The 20,328-nt window shown below is 44.8% G+C and overlaps 1 protein-coding gene across 2 annotated transcripts in view; it reads right to left on the bottom strand.

Annotated features, from left to right (window-relative positions):
• The window catches only part of XPO6 (exportin 6), a 125,062-nt gene that overhangs the window by 40,576 nt on the left and 64,158 nt on the right, over positions 1-20,328 (bottom strand). For both annotated transcript variants that reach the window (XM_045286083.1, XM_004705704.2), the window contains exons 7-9: positions 18,114-18,567; positions 14,691-14,817; positions 9,342-9,451 (exon numbers count right to left, since the gene is read on the bottom strand). In XM_045286083.1, the coding sequence (XP_045142018.1) occupies positions 9,342-9,451; positions 14,691-14,817; positions 18,114-18,567 (691 nt within the window). The remainder of the gene's footprint in view (positions 1-9,341; positions 9,452-14,690; positions 14,818-18,113; positions 18,568-20,328) is intronic.

Genomic DNA, 20,328 nt, shown 5'->3' with positions numbered 1-20,328 from the left:
ATCCCATCAACACCTCATGATCACACAGGCTGGTGTGCTTCTTCCATGTGAGCTTTGTTGCTTCTGAGCTAGATGGCCGCTTGTTTATCTTTAAACCTTTAAGACCCCAAACGCTCTATCTTTTGATAGCTGGGCACCATCGGCTTTCTTCAGCACATTTGCTTATGTACACATTTTGTCTTCAGTGATCGTGTCGGGAAGGTGAGCAACACAGAATGCCAGGTCATTAGAACAAAGTATTTTTCATTGAGGGAGTACTTGAGTAGAGGCCCAATGTCCACCTGCTACCTTAATACTTAACATATAAATATATGTACATGGGTCTAGTTCCCTATCATTATATTTATATTTACATATGTACATGTCTGTATTTAGACCTCTATAAATGTCCTTTGCCACCTAGTTCTTTCCTCTATTTCCTGTTACTTTCCTCTTGTCCCACCATCATGCTCGGCCTTCATTCACGTTTCAGGGATTCCTCTAGGCTACATTCCCTGGATCAAGCCCCAAATCCTATTTCTTACATGCTGGTCTGTCCTACTCATATAGCATAATCCCCCGTGGCTGTGCGGTATCGACTCTCTGTATTTGTGAGGCTGAGAATATACAAAGTGCCTTTCTAGTTTCCACCTAGATTCCCATTGGACTGTGCCAGGGGCCCTTGAAGGCAGAGGAGGGATGGAGAAATGCCATCCTTCCTGTGAACCTGCTGTCCTGGCAGGGGGCACCTAGCAGCAGCAACTGGTCCAGTGTCCAGCCTCATCCCTCGCTCCCAGGACCAGTGTCCTTCAGAGGTTCCAGAGCAGCTGGGTCATGGCCTCTCTAAGAAATGACGCCCAGCTCTCTGAGGTCCTAGATTATGATAACTCAAACCACTTTCCCTAGGAGAGCAGCTGTTTCCTGTAGTTATTATCATAATGTTGCCCTTTTGCATTTCCAGTCTCTAAAACCTGCTTCATCCTCTTCCTACACCGACATTCATGGTCTGGTTGGCCCACAGGTCATTCTTGAGTAAAGGCAGAGACACTGGACTACGGCACCAACCTATAACAAAGGACTACAACCTAACAAAGCCAGTCCTAGACTAGGAGTCATAATGGAGGCTCAATTATTCATCAAACTAGTAACATCTGGTGAGGGGAAACTATACATTCAAAACCTCACATTAGTAAGATTAAATGATTATGTCTGGCAGGTGTATTTCTCATTTGTTCAGATGGAAATTATAAAGTAACAGAAGTTTCAAGTTCACCACTGCTATGGGAATTCTGTTATCTTGCTGAGCTAAAATCAAACCGAACACGTCTGTGACAGGAGATGGAGAAGCTCAACATCATCAGTTAGAACAAGACAAGGACATGACTGCTGACTAGACCATCATTTGCACATACGCAAGTTCACGCTGAAGAATATTAAAACTAGTCCATGCGTCAAAGTACAACCTTGAGTATATCCAAGCTGAAGGTATCTTGAATCTTCTAGCAAACGTCAACAGGGATGTAGTCAACACTAATGGCGCTTATAGCAGATGGAACTGTGGGGTGTTCAAGGGCATCACACATGAAGAAACCACAAGGTTGTTCAGAAGACCACGAAGAAAGAAAGACCACAATAAATGTCAAGAGAGGCTCGGAAACTTGCTCTTCAGCACAGAGAAGCTAAAGTTACTGGAAGAAATGATGAAATAGCAGAACTGAACAAAAGACTTCCACAGGTAGCTCAAGAAGGCAAAATAAAGTATTTTAGTGCAAAGACCTAGCATTAGATAACCAGAAGCAAAGAGCACATTAGGCTTCCCTCAAGTCAAAAGAACTGAAGGAAAAGCTCAAGCCTTGAGTGGTAATATTGAAGCATTCTATGAGCAAAATATTACCTGGAAGCACCAAAAGAAGATGAAAGGAAAACACAGAATCACCGTGCCAAAAACAAATGGTCGCTGTTCAACCATTTTAGGAGGAAGGATATGATCTAGAGCCAATGGTACTTGGGGAACAAGTCTAAGCTGCACTGAAGGGGATGGCAACCCCCGAGGTTCTAGGAATGGACAGAACACCAATTGAGATGCTTCCACAACTGGACGCAGTGCCAGAATGGCTCATTCTTCTACGTCAAGAAATTCAGAAAACAGCTGCTAGCGTGACTGGAAAAGAGCCACAGGCTCATTCCAGGGAGAGGTGACCCCACAGAATATGGGCACCATGAAACAAACATCAATAGAGAACAGCCAGAAGTTCAAGTCACACAGAGAAGACAGGGAACGAGGGATGTCACTGCTGCTTTTCAGAGAGATCTTGGCTGAAAGCAGAGAGATGTCTACCTGTGCTTTCATGAATATTTAGAGACATATTCGACGGTATGGATCCTTACAACTATGATACCACACTGCCACGAATGGAAATCCCAGAACACTACATTGTGCTCATGCAGAACCTATACAAAGACCAAAGAGGCAGCGGTCTCAGCAAAACAAGGGGATATGTATTTCATGGCTTAAAATCATTAAACTGTCTATCATGGCTGTATTCTTTCACCATCCCTATTCCATTTATAATAGTCTGAGAAGCTGGACTATATGAAGATCCTCACAATACCAGGGTAAAGAAAGATTTATTTAACAAGCCATTGTGTGCAGACAACACAACCTGGCTTGCTGAAAGCAAATAGTACTTGGAGCACTTAATGATAAAGTTCCACGCGAGAGCCTCAGTAAGCATCACATCTCAACACAGACAAAACAAAAAAATCCCCACAACTGGACCAACAAGCAACATCACCCTGACAGAGAAAATAATGAAGTGATTTAAGAATGTTCTTTTACTTGGGTCCCCAAATCAACACCCATGGAAACAGCAATCAAAATATCAAACCATGATCGCACTGGGCAAATCTGCTGAGAAAGATCTCTTTAAAAAGTGTTAAAAAGATGGCCCTGTGAAGACTAAGGAGCACCTCACCTGAGCCAAGGTCTGGTTAATCACCTCACACCTGCAAGAGCTGGATTAGAAAGATCAAGGAAGAACCAGTGCCTTTGAGTTAGTGTTGGTGAAAACTGTTAAATATACCTTGAACTGCCAGGGGGAAAAAGAACAAATCTGCTGATAAAAGTAGAGCCAAAATGCTTCTTAGAAGCCAACAGGGTAAACGTTGTTGACCATACTCTGGACAAGTGATAGGGAGGAACTAACCCCATGCTTGGTAAAGTAGAGGGTCAGCATAAAAGAAAAAGACCCCCCACGAGAGAGGCAGACACAATGGCTGCAACCATGGGCCCGAGGCAACAAGGACTGTGAGGATGGCGCAGAACCGCTTGTTGGGCCCAGAGTCGTTAGGAGTGGAAACGGACTATGGCATGTGCCAACAACTCCACACAGCAGACTACTGGATGCTCTTCTTTCCTGTGTATAGGGATGGAAATCATACAAACCATCTTAGAATTAAACTAGAATAACCAATATCATTGGGAAATTCTTAAATATTTGGCATTTAAACAATAGGGAGGAAGTCTGCAGAGAAAATGACAAAATATCTTCAACTGAACAAAAAGGAAAATACATGGTAAAATTTTATAAAGTAGTGCTTAATAATGCCTACATATGCAATGGGGAGAAAGCTGTACTGCTCACAAGTTCCGAGTTCAAAGCACACAAGTTGAGGCAACTATACAGTAGTTGTTCAATAAATAAATGATGAATGAACTTATGAATGAAAGGAAAAATATAACAAGGAGATTAAAAAAACCACCACTCAGGAAACAGGCAAAATTCCATGTCAGATAACTACCAAGACTATTGTCTTGACTAGATTCCTCTACTCAAGGAAATGACTACAGCCTCACTCACTTACAGTGGGGACAGTCAACAGCAGGCATTTCTCTGAGCAAGAGCTAGAAAGCTCTTGGGAGCCCTGACCTACACAAACTGCTACCTTTTATCAGCTGAACCACCATGTCTGCTGCTGCACTGACACTTCCCTTTAACGTAACAGAACGCCTCACTCCGAAAAGAGAGCGGCTTTTGATGCTCCCCACATTTGTTTACAGGCCGAGAGTTGCTGTGCTGTGCTGGGCATGGGCCTGCCCTGGCCAGTGCTCTCACAGCAAAGGGACTCAATGTCTTTCGGTTGCTTAACACACTTCAGGTTTCCTCATCTTCCTGTAAAAATAAGCTTCTACACAGATGGCTGCCATCACATGGATGAGCATAAGGGGAGGGAGGGTGACAGAGACAGGCAGACAGACAGAGAGAGAAGGAAAAGGAATATTAATTTACTGACCACCTACTGTAAACCCCGGCACACGTCTGTTCATTTAATTTTCTCAATGACTTGTGAGGGAAGTACACATGAAGACATGGTGCTGTGGAAAAGTACAACTTTGCACATCAGCACTATGGATCGCCTGGTAGTAAAGTAGGGTAGTCAACCCCATAGGCAAGTTTGTTCAGCTGTGTATGTGACGGAACCTTTATTTTGCTAACACTGGGACTTGAGCTCAAAGGTCCTCCCCAGCGGATGCTGTACTTTCAAGAAACTCTTGTTCATTCTCACTGAGCAGGGAACTGAAAAGCTTCCATTTCCAAGTTCCTAGGACCAAAAATAAATCCCTGTACATTTCTGCTTCTAAATGTGTAGCCTACCATGCCTACCACTTAGTTGTGATGATGCAAAACCTTTAACCACAAAGGACAGGAACTGAGTGCTGCCTCTGTCTTAGCCACACCCACGGTTCCCATTTAGACACCCCAAGAACATTCTTGACTACTTCCTGCAAGATCAGTCACTTCTCAAACCGCAAATGTGACTCCCAAAGCACCCCCGACTTCAAACAGGTGCTTCACCAGCTAGCACGGGTAATTCCCGAAGGTCAGCGTGCCGTCAGCTGTCCAACAGAAAGCACACACCCCATACACTGGGGACGCTCGGTCTCCAGAGCAGAGACGGCAGGTGCTCCATTCATCTACAATTTCTGAGCACACACTGGTGTGTACAATGTAAAGGATGACACAAAACATGGGTGAAGGCCTGGTATTCTCATCTTGCATTTCAACAGACTGAGCCTCCACCATGCTTTGTAGCCCACTGCCCTAGATGATGAGGACCACGTCATGGCACTGGCTGGAGACCAACTTTGAAGGTTTATCTTTTTGTCTCTTTATTGTTTGTTTGCCTTTTAAAGTAGAGACATACGAAAATTGGCCATTGAATAAAGGAGATCGAAGAGGAATTGATGCACTTGAATTGTGGTGCTGGAGAAGAATCTTGAAAGTCCCATGGACTGCTAACAGGACAAAGGATCTGTCTTGGAAGAAATACATCCAGAGCGCTCCCTACAAGAAAGGCAGGCAAGACTTCATCTGACATTCTTTGGACGTGCTATCGGGAGAGACCAGTGTCTGAAGAAGGACATCAGATTGTGTTGGGTGGAGGGCAGAGAGGAGAGGAGGGCCCTCAAGGAGATGGACGGACAGTGACTGCAGCAATGGGCTCCGGCAGAGGCACAATAACGCAGAGGGTGCAGGGCCCGGCAGGGGCTCCTTTGTCGTGTACAAAGTTGCTATGGGTCAGAACCGACTCCACAGTACCTCACAACAGCAACAAGTATTTTTTAGGATTCTGAAAAATTAGAAGCCTCATTTAAGAGAATAACCAAATTATCAATGAGATGACTTCCTAGTGTTTAAAGCAGTCATTCAGAACCATAGACACCTGTGGCATTAGAGGATAGATGTCTGATCCACCTCTGTAGATTGTCCAGAGGAGGCCCTGTCACCAGCATCATGGTCACCATGCCATAGTTAAATGGCAGCCATCTGTATCAGTTATTATTGCTGCTGCCATCACGAGGGCCTTTTACCGAGTGTCTGATAGGGCGCAGGCACTGTGCCAGGTATTTTATAGACATGGCTGCCTTGAGTCCTGTATCCTTTGTGAAATAGTGAGATAAGTTCGTTTTGCAAGAGGAAATGAGATCAGCATTTAACTTGACCAAAGTGAGGCTGCTACCACAAAACAGAAAAGGAACCCCTAACCTCTGCATACAGCTCCTTCTCTTGGGTAACCTGCACAAGTGTATCCAAGTACTACTAAGCTCCTGGTTCCGGTTTTCTCAACGGAACCAGACTCTTCCTACCTCCGTCTGTGCTGCGCTTTAAAAAGCAACCTCATGGCCATCATTTCCTCAGGGTTTCCCACTCCCCTAACAACTATGAGAGATGGGAAGGCACTACCTACCATAAATGTTTACCTGGCTTTTGTAAACTCTGTGTGGGTCGCACCCAATGAAACGCAACAGTGTGAAGAAGAGGAACTACAGAGCCCGTTGCTGTGCTCAAGTGGACCGTGTACACAGACTAAGTGACAGTCTTTCAACGAGAACACGGGGGGTGGGGGTTGAAATCAGGAAGTGGGTGCATAAGGGTTGTTTCTTTTTCCCCCGTACTTGTTCAATCTGCATGCTGAGCAAATCATCCAAGTTGGACTGTATGAAGAAGAATGTAGTATCAAGATCAGAGGAAGACTCACTAGCCTACAAAATGCAGGGGACCCAACCTTGCTTCCTGAAAGCAAACACAACTTCACTTGAGCTTCCTGGTAAAAGGGCAAAGACTACAGCTTTCACTATGGATTGCACCTCCACGAAAGCAAATAAAAGTCCCCACAAGTGGAACAGTAAAGTAAGCAGCATCACAATAAACAGAGAACATATTAAGGTTGTCACAGTTTTCATCTCGTTTGGATCCATAATCAATGCCATAGAAGCAGCTATCCGGGTGACCCCTGCAAAAAAACAAAGCAGCGCCTTCTATTGAGCAAATCTGCCACCGAAGACCTCCTTATAGTGTTCAAAAGCGAAGATACTGCCTTTGAGGACTCAGGTGTGGCTGACCAAAGTCCACCGCTGCCACTGAGTCCATTCCAGCTCCCAGCAACCCTGTGTGGGTTTCTGAAGCTAGAAATCCTTCTTGGAGCAGGTAGCCTCATCTCTCTCCTGAGGAGCAGCCGGCACACCTCGACCCCTGACTTTGTCGGGAGCAGTCCAGCAGGTATCCACAATGCCACCATATGCCTAACCAAAGAAAGAGAGTTATTCTCCATCCCCTCCTCTGCACCCCAAAGCTAGACAATGAAGAACAAAGGGCAGACAAGAACCGAAGTTTTTGAGTCATGCTCCTGGCAAAGAATTACCCCATGGCCTGCCACAAGAATGAGTCATCTGTGCGGATGAAGGCAGCCAGAAGGCCCCTAATGGTGGGTGAGGAGACTGTCCACAAACTGCGCATGACAAAGGGCAGGGCCCTCTGGGAGATGGGCTAGCACGTGGCTGCAGCTTGGGCTCAGACACAGCGATGAGTGTGGGAATGGCACAGGACCTGGCAGGGCTGAACGGCACTGGACATGGGTCAGAACCAACACAGTGGCATCCAACAATAGCAAGGAAAGCAGGTATAATGGAGGGTCTTTTGAGACAGGAAAGAGAAAGACCCACAGGCTGGACTGACAAGGTGGTTACAACAATGAGCTTAAACACAGCGACAATTATGAGAACCATGCAGGACCAGGCAGTGTTCCATTCCACTGCACATGAGGTCCTTATGAGACCAAACTGATGCCGTAGTACCTAAATGCAACACAAAAAGCCAGACACAGACAACTTGAGCCAAGGACATGCCTACTGGCATAATAGGGATTGAAGTTTCACCCAACAATACAATTCACCCAAACCAGGATCTACTGTTGTGTAACGTCTGATACACAGAATCACATCTTCACCATTGGACTCGACTGAATTAACGAAAGAAGGGCATCTGACCTGATACCATGCCAACTTGAAAGATATTTTGAAACCACAAAAATAAATGTCCAGGGAACGTAAGTACAAATGTTTAGAAACTAGGGGTGCAAACAGTCTGTTCGGAATTTTAAACCTCAGTCAGCCTCCCCTCAGTGGACAAAGTTGAAGAGGTCTTCGTCCCCCTTCTCCCCTCCCAGCAGGGACTCTTCTGTCCACTTCCTTGGTGTGGCAGTGCTGGGTCACTGGCCTCAGTGACCTTCTAGACACATTACCCCAAATCCCATCGAGGCTAAGTGAGCTGTATGAAGACCATCTCAACTGCTACATAGGAGGAAATAGAGCCTTTCTGAGGCTACGTAACTAACCAAAGGATACCAATTCAGAACTATACATTCAGGATCCAAACCCAAGTCTGTTTCATTATCAGTTGTGGCTTCCATATTACAGAAACTAGGCCACCCTGGGCAGGTTTGCAGGCCCACTTTGTATTTGTACAGATGCACTAAAAATACATGCATCAGGTTAAGTTTAATAGTGTTTCCCAAAGTGGGCAACACTGCCCTCTGGGGAGCGCTAGAATGATCCGAGGTGGCTGCAATAGCAGATATAAATATATCTACACTTTATCCTGGATTATGGCATATAATACAAAGTTTTAAAATTGGGGTGGGGGCGGAGAATAAGTTTGGGAATCTATAGAATAAGAAACTGCTCTGATCCTACAATATACAGTGCAGTTTTTGCTTCTTCAGTATGTGATCAGAATATTGCCTTCAGAACAGGATGGGTATTATATGATGTCCCGCATACAGTGTATCTCACTAACGTGCTGAATCTCCAGCACTCTGGTCTTCCCCAAACCTAGGGGAGGTGCTGTGGGCAAACTGACTTAACTCATGGAAGACAAAACCCAAAGTTGCACTAGAAGCACACTGTACAGAAAACATGCTGTCAGTCTGAAAGGTGGACACATGGCTCACAAAAAATAGGCAGAAGAAAACGTCCTCTTTCTGTTCTAAAAATTATAGCAAAAGGGTTACAAAAGGAAATTTTCTAGAGGGTAAAATTGTGAGTAACGAATTCTCTGTTTTCACTCTTTCTAGTTCCTAAAGAAATAGTTTTGTTTTGGTTTTTTCATAATAAAATATTTAATTTAGGAAATTTTCAAACACACCCGAAAGGAGTAAGATAACAAAGCCAAATTTGTATCCACCGTTTGAAAGGCAGCCTTGTTTCTCCTGTACTGCAGCCTGCAAGTCATCTGAAACAAATCCCAGATGTCCTATCGTTTCACCCAAGAAATGTTTCAGTTTGAACCATGAAAACACGAGACATTTCACAAACAAAAACATTACCATGCCTTTAAAAAAATGAGTAATACATATTTCATTTTAGTCAGAAAAAGGATGTTTTAAGAAAACGGGGTATCTGAGAGAGGGGAAAGAAAGCATCCCAGGGCACGGCGGCCTGCTTCCCAACAGGGCCTTGTGCACTGCCCATCAGGACACACAAACATTCGCTGCCTCTGCTTACCAATGTCTCCAGAATTTACCTGTTGAGAACTGCTTCCTTGTCTCCCAGACGACTTTTGATTTTACTTGTCAGATAGTCCAAAAAGAGTGTCCAGATATCCAAGCAAGAGAAGTAACCTTCATGAGTAGGCTATGGTACCAAAGGGGGGACAAAACAATCCAAACAATGAAATTACTTGATACACTATTTCTTAAAGACACACACACACACACACACACACACACCAGTGCTTACTTCAGAATTATAAAACCACAGCCTAGATTCTCTCAGTGTCCTGGCAACTTTTCATCTTCACCGTTGGACAAGGACACCAGGGAACACACCGCTAGGGCCATAGTATGCAGGGCAAACTGAATTACAAAATAAGTCCAGCAAAACCTATCTTAAAATTCAAGACTGGTGGTGACAGCTTTTCCAGCTGATCCAACCAGAGCCCAGCGTAGAAAGAAGCCGAGGTGTGGGGACGGGACCTGATGTGTTCAAGGTCAGGAGTGGCCGCAGGTCTCTTTATCACCAACCAATGTTCTTTTTACCACCTGCCCTTTCTACTTGGAAATGTTGCTGCCATTACATTCAAATGTGTAAATCAGTCACACCTTGTGAGTCCCTGGAACTTACTTTTGGTTTTAGGATAGGCAAATAGAAATGAAAAGTAGTGAAAAGTCTTCCTATAGAACAGACTGAAAATGGACTAGTGAAATCTGGCCCTCTAGGCCAGTGGTTCTCAACTTTCCTACTGCCACAACCTTTTAATACAGTTCCTCATGTTGTGGTGACACCACCCCCCCAACCATAAAATTACTTTCCTTGCTACTTCATAACAGTAATTTTGCTATTGTTATGAATCGTGCAACCCCTGTGAAAGTCATTTGACACCTCCACCCCCAAGGGGTCGCAACCCACCACAGGTTGAGAACTGCTGCTCTAGGCATAATCCCATCTGAAGAACTCTCCACACAGGTATGGATATGAACAAATAAGCTGAGAAGAACAGGTCTTTGCAGGATCCCAGTCCTTATACCAAATTCACTTTCTCAACAACCTCGAGTCTATTTAATGTGACATTCACAACCTACAGCCCCAATAGCTAATCCTCGCCACACACTCAGTTTCAACTTGTGGTCTTCAGTCTCTTCTATTTACACTCAATTTCTCACTACTTAAAACTACATGAAAATTTTAACATGAACTAGATTTCTAATGGACTCAAGACCTCAATTGGGACACTGACCAAACCACCTTCTTTTCAAAATATAAGATGAGCACATTGTATTTCCACCTCACACTTCCCCAGACCCAGCCCGATGTCCACATAGACATGAACTGGGCCAGGAGATTTTACTGGATGTATACAGTAGCCTGTGATGGCTAGACACTGAATCTGTGGCCTGCTTTCAACTCGTGGAGTTTGCCTCAGGAAGTGTTTCCTAAGTTTGTAATACAACGGCCCCACCTAATTCACAATTTTCCAAATTCATTTTTAAAAAAACCAAGAAAGTTTTACAAAAAACACAACTGATGAAAGAACACATGTGGAAGTGCTTTCATGAAAAGATACCACATAAAAACAAGTTTTAACTGATACCAAAGGTTTAAACATTAAGAAAATATTTTGAAATTGATTATGGCAACAGATGTATAAATGTGCTTGATAGAAATGATGTATGAATTGGAGCTGTAAGAGCCCCCCAATAAAAGGATTTATAAATATATATCTCTCTCAATGCTCATCCCCCTCCCCCATGCAAAAAAAAAAAAAAAAAGTTTTTATGGCTACACCTAAATACTTTGGAATCCTACAGATCATCCTCTGAATGGAGGATTTGCTACTCGGCTCACATCGGGGAAATGGGCAAGCAGGTAGACCTGAAACACCATCGGTCACATCCCTGCCTGGTGCCCCAGAGGAGGCCTTGTAAGCTAGCTGCACAGCCAGTCCATAATCCTGCTAGCCTCAGCCAGACTGTAGGGGTTATAAAAATTACAGGTGACTCTCTCTACCTTTTAGAAACACCCAACTCCATAGAAACCTCACAGATCCTTTTAAAAATGTCCCTGGACTCAGGCTACCTTTCCCGAAAGTCCTGATGCTAATCTTCCTTCCCAGAGCTTCCCAGTGTTCAGACTTCATTCGCAATGCCCTGGACAAGACGATGGACAGTGCGGCTGCACAAGGGGCTCAAGCATAAGAACAATGTGAGGACGGTGCAGGCGGTGGTGTTCAGTTCTGCTGTGCACAGGGGCACTCGCTACGAGTTGGAACTGACTCGATGGCATCTACAACAACAGTGAGCTCCTGAGACCTCAGAGCTCTCTCGAGAATTCTTTAAAACTCTTTTTCTGAACTCTCATTGAGGAACTTCCCTGGTCCCTGAGTGCACCTTGCCATCTCTTCTCCACTAGGTCTCTCCAGCAGATGAAGCAGGACAGAGTATGTTCTGGGTGGCTACCCCACACGCAGAATCTGATTCTGGTTAGACCTCGAGAACAGCGATCCCACGGCCACACCAGCCTGGCCCCTAAGCGAGGAAGACCACATCTCGGTGGCTCACGTCTACTTTTCCTCCAGATGGAAGAGGCTTCAGCTCAGCGGAAAGGCATAGTGCAATACTCCTCAAAGGGAAGTCCTAGGAGAGACCTGAAGATGCCCCCTATTGTCTTTGGTGAGGAATCAGAACTCTAGAGGAATTGAAGACTTGCTAAAGACTTGCCCAAAGACCTAATAAAAATCACCGGGGGAGGGGAGGTCCAAGTCCAAAGAAATAGGCATGAAGTGTGTGTGTGTGTGTGTGTGTGAAAACATTTCTAAATTTTCTTCTCTACTGTGGTATATCGGAGATCTCATTTTACACAGGGAGCAAAATCTTAAGATAGTTTCATTCGGCTCCCAAACCAGCCCCTCCCTTCTGGTCTCAGCACAGGCTCTTGACTCTCATTTCTGCTACACTTACCCTATGGCTCCTATTTCATGTTCAAAGTGATCCTAGTCTGTGCCCCTACCCCACCCCACCACACCCCTGGTCTCTGTTCTTATTCTTCCACATCCACCTCCAATCATGCCACCTCTGATGTTCCTCCCCTACATCCTGACCCTCCTATAAACTTTTCATCACTTCCCTCTAGCTTTTCTTCGGACCTGGTGAGCTCAGCTGTGTGCTTTCCTGCTAGGGACTCAAAGGCCCCTCTATCAGACATCCTGGCACTTGAGCCTGCATCCCACCACTCCTCCCAGGATGGTCCCCCGCCTGTAGGTGCCAGGTCCCATGGGGAGGAAAGCTAAGCAGCACATCAAACTCTGCTCTAAGCCCACTGTCTTACACATGTACCCTCAGTGCCTGTACCCCTCCAGCTTCTCCAGTCTCACGACATTCACAGGAGTTAAGTCTGTTTTAAAACCACATGTACTTGTGGCCCAGTGGTTTCATACAGAACCTACAGGAGAAGAGCTGCGCATGTGCACTGACAGCCTGTGCGAGAGTCACGCCCACCACAAACAGGAAACAGCCAGCTGAGCCGCAAAATGGGTCAATGTAGTATGTCTTATAAAGTCATGAAAAGAAACCCGCTTCTGCAGACATACAGCTACATACAAACCAGATAAATCTCAGCGACATCATGTTGACTGAAAATGCCAGACAAGAGGACTACATGTCACAGGAGCCCACTGACAGGCACACCTCGCCCACAGCATGGATTGGAGTTCTTCCCAGTCATGTGGGAAGTGTGTGGCAGGGAAGAGATGGGGGGCTTCGGGGTACTGGTTGTGTCCTTTCTTCTTGACTCAGATGGTGGTCACATCAGTGTACATTTGGGGAAAATTCATCATGCTTCATACTTAGGATATAGTTGCTTTTGTGCAAAACACACACAACACAAACAAAAATCACACACACACACAAACACGTGCAGGGGGGCTTTTTTTTAAGGGGGGTGTTGACAGAAATATTAAAAAATTCTACTATGGTGATAGTTGCACAATTTTTCATAAACTTACTAAACATGATTAAACTGTCTATAAAAGGTGAATATTGTGGTATTTAAATCATACCTCGAGCTTTTTAAAACACACACATAAAAATGGAATGAAAAGATCATGGGGATAACCTGTAATCTTTTTGAAGCCCTCTCATATATGTTAGGAAGAGTCCCTGGGCGACACTCGAGGCACTGGGCTACTAGGTTGATGCCCCTTACCCACCCAGAAGCAGCTCAGAAGCCGAACCAGTTTCTAGTGTGCACATACAGGGTGGTCATGAGCCACAGTTAACAACATCATCCAAGAAAAAGACTGAGGCACTGGAATATAGACTTCACAAAGACAAGGACTTTGTGGGTGAGGTTAGTTCTGTACTTGTTGGATGAGGGCTGGGGAGCTGAGAAACCCACAGAAACAACTCTGTAAAGCTTCACATATTACACATAATCTCCTTGTGGGAAAGTTTAGTCACGGGTATAGAATAGATCTATGGCTTTCACTTCATTTTTCTATATGTGGTTTCTCTAACATAATATTGGTTAACACTCTGGGTTCCAATTCTGGCTCCACCATGTGGAGTGATCGCATCAGTGAGTACAGCACTGAGCTCAGCACGTCAGTGAGCGCATCAGTGAGCGCATCAGTGAGTACATCAGTAAGCGCAGCAGTGAGCGCAGCAGTGAGTGCAGCAGTGAGCGCAGCAGTGAGCGCAGCAGTGAGCCATCAGTGAGTGCAGCAGTGAGCGCAGCAGTGAGCCATCAGTGAGTGCAGCAGTGAGCGCAGCAGTGAGTACACGGATCTACTCTGAGCAAGTTAACTCTGTCTCCGTTTCTTTATCTGTAAAATGGAGATGATGATAATAATAGCCCCTGCCTCATAGGGCTGTTATGAAGATGACCTATCACCACTACCACTCAGTGAATTCTGATTCGTGGCGACCCTACGGGTAGGGTAGAACTGCCCCTAAGTGTTTCTGAGACTAGACCTTTACACAAGTAGAAAGCCTCATCTTCCTCCCACAAAGCTGAGCGGTGGTTTGGATCTGCCCTGGCCGTTAGCGGCCCGATGTATAACCTAAGCCCCAGGGCTGCTGGTTCAATGCAAACCAAGGTTCCCAAGACTGTAGTAAATCAGCTGGTCTCATCTTTCTCCCACCAAGAGGCTAGTGGATTTGAACCACCAACAGGGCAGTTAGCAGCCCAACACTGACCGGTAAAACCCACAACACATCATCATTAATTTCCGCATAAAATGCAGTATATAAATGTCTGGGAAAGAAATTCAAATGAAGACATTCTTTCCCCTAAGAATAACTCAGGCAGACTGATGGGTTTTGTTTGTGTGTTGGGGAACAGGGGGCGGGAGTGGCTGGAGAAGGGCTTCTGGTGTTACCTGATGAAATGTGTACTTGAACAAAAGTGTCAGAAACTCCACCACAGGGAACTCAGAGTAGGACTCGATTCTTCTTAGGTGAACACTCACAAAGAGCCGGAGAAAGTCGGTGAACTTCTCGATGTAGCTAAGTAAGATAAGACGACAGAAAGTGACAGTAAGAAGCCTGGCCACATGCTTAGAATTGGACTTAAAGGCTACTTAAATTTCTTCAATACAGAACAACAACAGCTTTATAATACAGTTTCAGATAAAAATGTAAAGGCCTACAACAATTACCTATAGCACAGGCAACCCTTCATTCCATTACCACCTGCAACATAGCAGAAAAGCAACTTTAATCCTCAGGCACTATCTACTATTAAAGCTTCTTACACACTAGTGCTTCCTACTTTCTAGCTCATTAGCGCTAGGACCCAAGGACAGTAAAAGGAAGTGGGGCTAAAAGCTTGACCACATGTGTCCCTTCCACCTGAGAGAAAGTCTAGAGAGCTGGGTTTCTTTGTAAGGAAGGCAAAATATTAAAGCAAATGTGCTAAACACAAAACTAAAGCCAGGCTGTATCAAAGGCACGGTACCCAGGTAAGGAATATTCCGGCTTGCAACCTAACCTAATGTACTTTTTTTTTTTGCCCCACCCACTGGCTCCGGGTACCAATTAACCATATAGTACATCCCAATCCACTCTGTAGAGGATTTCAACTACGAGGGAGCGAAGGCAGTCAGTTGGAGCTGGACAGGCCTCAAAGACCACTTAGTCTGACGTTTCCATGTTACAGGTGAGGCCGAGTCCCAGAGGGAGCAAATGACCAGCTCACGGTCACAGGCCAGCTCAGGGCAGAAGGGAACTACCATCCGCTCCCAAACTTTCTTTTCACACCACAGTGAATTCCCACTTCATGTGCATTCACAAAATCATTTCAGAGAAGAAGTGTGGGTCACAGCTGCAAGGATAAGAGACTTTTGTTATTTCAGAACACAGCACATCATCACTCTCACATCTCAGAAACTGTCATTTTAAGCCCCCAAATACCAAAAGGTGACTAGAAAATGAGATGGCCATGCCGTCAAAAATCACATTTCAGAAACCAATGAAAAAGGCAAAGACTTCCTAGGCCTTGACCAAAATTACATAAATAATGGCTGAAAAGTAATTCTGAGCCTCCTAACTGCAAAAGGTGAGTTTTAAAACCAGGATGTGTGAGACAACCAGAGCAGGGGGAGAAGACTACTCATCAGAAGAGTAAAATTTGTCCAGAAATAAAATCTACCCCCTCTCTGGTTTGGGGGACCTGTCTCCTTGGAGGGTAGCCAACCTACTCATCTGACCTCTCCACGCCTGCTCACAGGGAAAGAAACGAGCTTATCTGCATGTGGCCTCTTTTTCAGTTTTTCATTTTTTAAAAACAATTATTTCTGTTAAAACAGAGAATGGCTGTCTTGGCGGGTCATGGGACCAAATGCTTGAAAAACATTAACGAGGCTCTAAAACAAACTTAGGTGAGGCAGGAAAGTGGAAAGAGACTTCTCTCTGCTGTCCTGAATCACTAATACTCAAGCAGAATTCCTTAGTCAACTTGTGGTTTCAGTCTACGTTTACAGAGTCAAGTGTGTGAGCCAGTGCACTGTTCTTTGGGAGGAGGGACTCAGTCCCCTACCACCTATAAAAGAACAAAGAGAAGTCATGGGTGACACACCAGCAATCTCCATGTTATTTCACTCTCCAACCCAATTAAAAAACAACAACAAAGAGCAGGCAGTTCAGTAGCTAAAGCTAGCGATGTGATTTCACCTCATTTTCTTGCCCGTGCCCACCTTCTGGTACAGGTGCTAATGAACAGTAGAAAGTTAGGGGGCGGGGAGGGGGTCAGAAAGGAGAAGAGAAGCAAAGGACCTGGTTAAGCAGCACCTGAACAACCGAAAACAGACTGAGCTGTTTAGAATTAGTGGTAAGGGCCTGAGAGCCAGGAAGCAAGCACACAGTATTGTTTATGTCACCTTTCCGCTCCCAGGCACCTCGCAGCTTTCACAGGGCAATAGGAAGCATAGGGTTAAAATATAAAACCAAGAGCACAAAAGTTACACGGAGCACAATCAATACATAGATAATCCAGGATGACATGTCTGTATTACCCAAACATACGGCATGATAAAATGACGTCTCGTGTTTCAGTATTCTACAGGTTAGTCGAAACAAATGATGTTTGATCACTGGTAGATGTTTTTAATTTTTTAAGCACATGAATATAAAACCAGTTTCCTCAGCCAACACTGCATGGAATACTTAAACTCTTATTAAATTCATAGAGAAAGCTATTACTGAGAAATGTAAAAGCATTACCATTTAGATTAGTTCTTAGTTGAAAGAAAATCTCCCACAAAACTTATTTATAATAAACTAAACTAAAATCACTGCATGTATTTTTTAACCTCAAAAAATTAGTGAATTCAATAAGGGATAAAATATTCTTAATATTAGACACCACATTTCATTTGCTGGTAAGTAGTCAAAGATCAAGGAACTAGTATATCTCTAACTATAGTTTAATAACAGAAGGCCATTCAGGCAAAACTGATGAAAATATTGACAATGTCTGCTCCCAGGCAATCTATATATAGCTACTCATTTATTTATTCACTTGGAAGTTTCTGAACATATTCAGCATGTATGTTCCCAACTTGCCCTCTTATTTGATATAACAGTATTTTCACATTTATAAGAGTTGTAAGATATATGTATATGACATCATCTGCAAAGGAAATAAATTAGACTGCCTCATTCCACCACGAAGTATCCAGCTTTTAGAATGGTCAGGGTAAAGGCTAGGTAATTTTAAGTACATTCAAGAGGACAGTGACTAAGAAACGCAGGTGTGGACCACATTAACATGTGACCACTCAGTCACCACTCCTCCTTTGATGCAAACTTGCCATCTGTGTAAGACTCACAGTCCCACAACACGCCTATCCCCTGGAAGATGTTCGCTTGGGACCAGCCAAATAGGAGGAACTGACAAGCGATGTGCCAAGTGATAAAGGGCAGGTTAGAACTTGGGTACCTCCGGGGCCCTCTTCGTCTGTTGGTGGCCGCGCATGAGCAGCAGTCTCAGTACCTGCGCACCTCAGACCTGCAGGCCTAGAGCAAGGAAGTGGAGACAGGATGGGAGGGAGGACAGATATTGGAGGGAGGGGGAGAAACAACAAACCTACACAATTGGCCATCACTTTTCACATTCTATTCACTTCCCTCAACCACCCTCGCCCTTCCAGCTAGTCTCAGACTTACTGGTGCACCTAATCTTTCCATTCAGCAATAGAAGAGAATTTTGTCTGCAATCAGAGGGTTAGACACTCTGGGGCACCACGTGATCAACGCCAGGGGCCTTGCTCAAGGCCTGACCAACTCCACACGGAGCTCATTACCTCTCGTCAAGTTCTTCTAGCCGGCCCTTCACCGTGTGGGCATTGTTATCCTTGGTGATTTTCTGCAGGAGGTAGAAAGTCTGCTGGAACATGCGCAGTAAGTACTCCTCAAACTCCATAGGCACACAGTTCTTGGACATGAGTTCATTGATGCAGGACATGGCCAGAACCCCAAGCCGGCCACGCTCTGGACCCAAGACACAGTTCTGGCTGCTGCCGTTAACGGATGCCATCTTTCTCGCCCGGATGTCACAGCCAAAACGCGCAAAGTGGAAGATGGTGGTTAGGAGGGATGGGGTGATGCTGGCAGACAGAGGAATCCAACTGAAGAGATGAGCCAGGCACTCCAAGGCCAGAGAACACACATACTCACTCTCCACGTCAAGGATGGGGATTGGCTGATTCAACAGTTTGGCTGAACTAGGGCTCTGCATCAGGTTACTCAGTAAGTCACCTGAAAGTTAAACACACAAACACGCCGCTTTAAGATTATTCACTATCAAAGTTGTGACAAACCACTTTAAGTGATTCACCTCACAAAAGGGAAAAAAACAAACACCTATTCTACCAAAAAATATGATCGCTAAGGGTTTCCTGATCTCATCCCGCTCCTTCGTTGTTCCTGTTTCTCTAATCATGAACAACCAAACCCAGCAGAGGATCAGAGTGGCACAAAGCTGAGAGAGAGGAGGAGTGCCTTCATGCTGATCCTGGTGCCTACGCTTGGGAATTTACATTATTCCCTTCGCTGCGACACAGGGAGGGAAAAGGTAAAATGCTGCTGACATCCCACACATCACTGTGCAGCCCCCAGAAGCGATGCAGACACTATGGTCGCAGCACGGAGACCCTTCAAGCGCACCACTCAGACTACAGAAGGAAGCACCAGAATGGCAGCCTTACTGTACCACTGACACACGATGAGGGGTACCCAAAAAGAAACCCTGGAATTCTTTACAAAGCTATGCATTCATATATGTTTTAATAAAATAACCTTATCACCTTCAAGGTGCTCTCTATTACACTTAATACCTCTGTCAAAATTGCAATTCCATTGCTGGAAACATTTTTCAAACTCATCTGTTTGGATGGCTGACAGCACCTCCCTCGTTTGTTTTTTCTTCACCTCTTCTACATTATATCGCTGTCCTTTCATGTCCCTCTCCACTTGCGGAAACAAAGTTACATGGAGCAAGGGCAGGTGAGTCAGCTGCGTGGGGCAAGAGAGGCATGCTGGTTTTTGCCAAAAACTGGCACACTGAGATGGCTACGTGAGCATTGTAGTGGTGGCAAAACCAGTCCCCCATTTGCCACAAATCAGGCCTTTTTTGTCACTCACTGTTATGCAATCTTTTCAGAACCTCTAAATAAAAAGATTGATTAACAGTCTAACCTGGTGGAACAAACAAACTCCAAATGCATTATCCCCCTCACATAAAAAAAGCAACAACAAAAAATGAGCATCATCTTGATCTCTGATTTCACTTGAGCTTTTATTTGAGCGAGGCGACAATGGTGCCTTCCACTGGCTTGATTGATGTTTGCTTTCGGGATCGTGAGAACAGCAGTGTCTTGTCACCAGTAATGACCTTGGAAAAAGTCTGGGTCGCTTCAGAGTTGTTCTTTCAAAGCACGGCATGTTTCCACTCAAGACTCTCTTTTGCTCTAGTGACCCTTCTCATTTCCAAATCTTCTGTTAAGATTCGCTGAACCGAGCTCCAAGATAACCCAGATCACTTCCCCATCTCTGCAATGGTCCAACGTCAGTCTTCAAGCACACCCGTGCACGAATTTTGTCGACATTTTCATCCATTGGAGAAGCTGATGGACATGCAGAACGAGGTTTATCATCGATTGACATTTCACCTTTTTTGGAAATGAGGAAACTCCTCGTATATCTGAGTTTTTCCCAAAGCTCTGTCCTTGTAAGCTGTGTTCAACATCACAACAGTCTGCGGCATTTTTCCTGAGCAGGAAACAAAATTTCACAGCTACATGCTGCTCTCTTAAATAGACCATCAAAAAAAAAGCCCACGGTTCAAGTAAAACTGCTTTTATGAAAAAATTTACTATGACCAGAGAGAATCTTCCCAGGCGAAGCCACTGGAAGCACTGACTCCGAGCGAGTTGCTCACCTAGTGGGAAAAACATGTACAGTGAACCCTCGCCACTTCACGCTTCGACTTCCGCAGGCTTCACTCTACCGCAGTTTTTG

This window comes from Echinops telfairi, unplaced genomic scaffold (assembly GCF_000313985.2).
Source record: "Echinops telfairi isolate 266 unplaced genomic scaffold, ASM31398v2 ScPeMD7_5;HRSCAF=22, whole genome shotgun sequence".
In the NCBI taxonomy this organism is placed as follows: Eukaryota; Metazoa; Chordata; class Mammalia; order Afrosoricida; family Tenrecidae; genus Echinops; species Echinops telfairi.
This window is presented reverse-complemented; position numbering and strand designations above follow the sequence as displayed.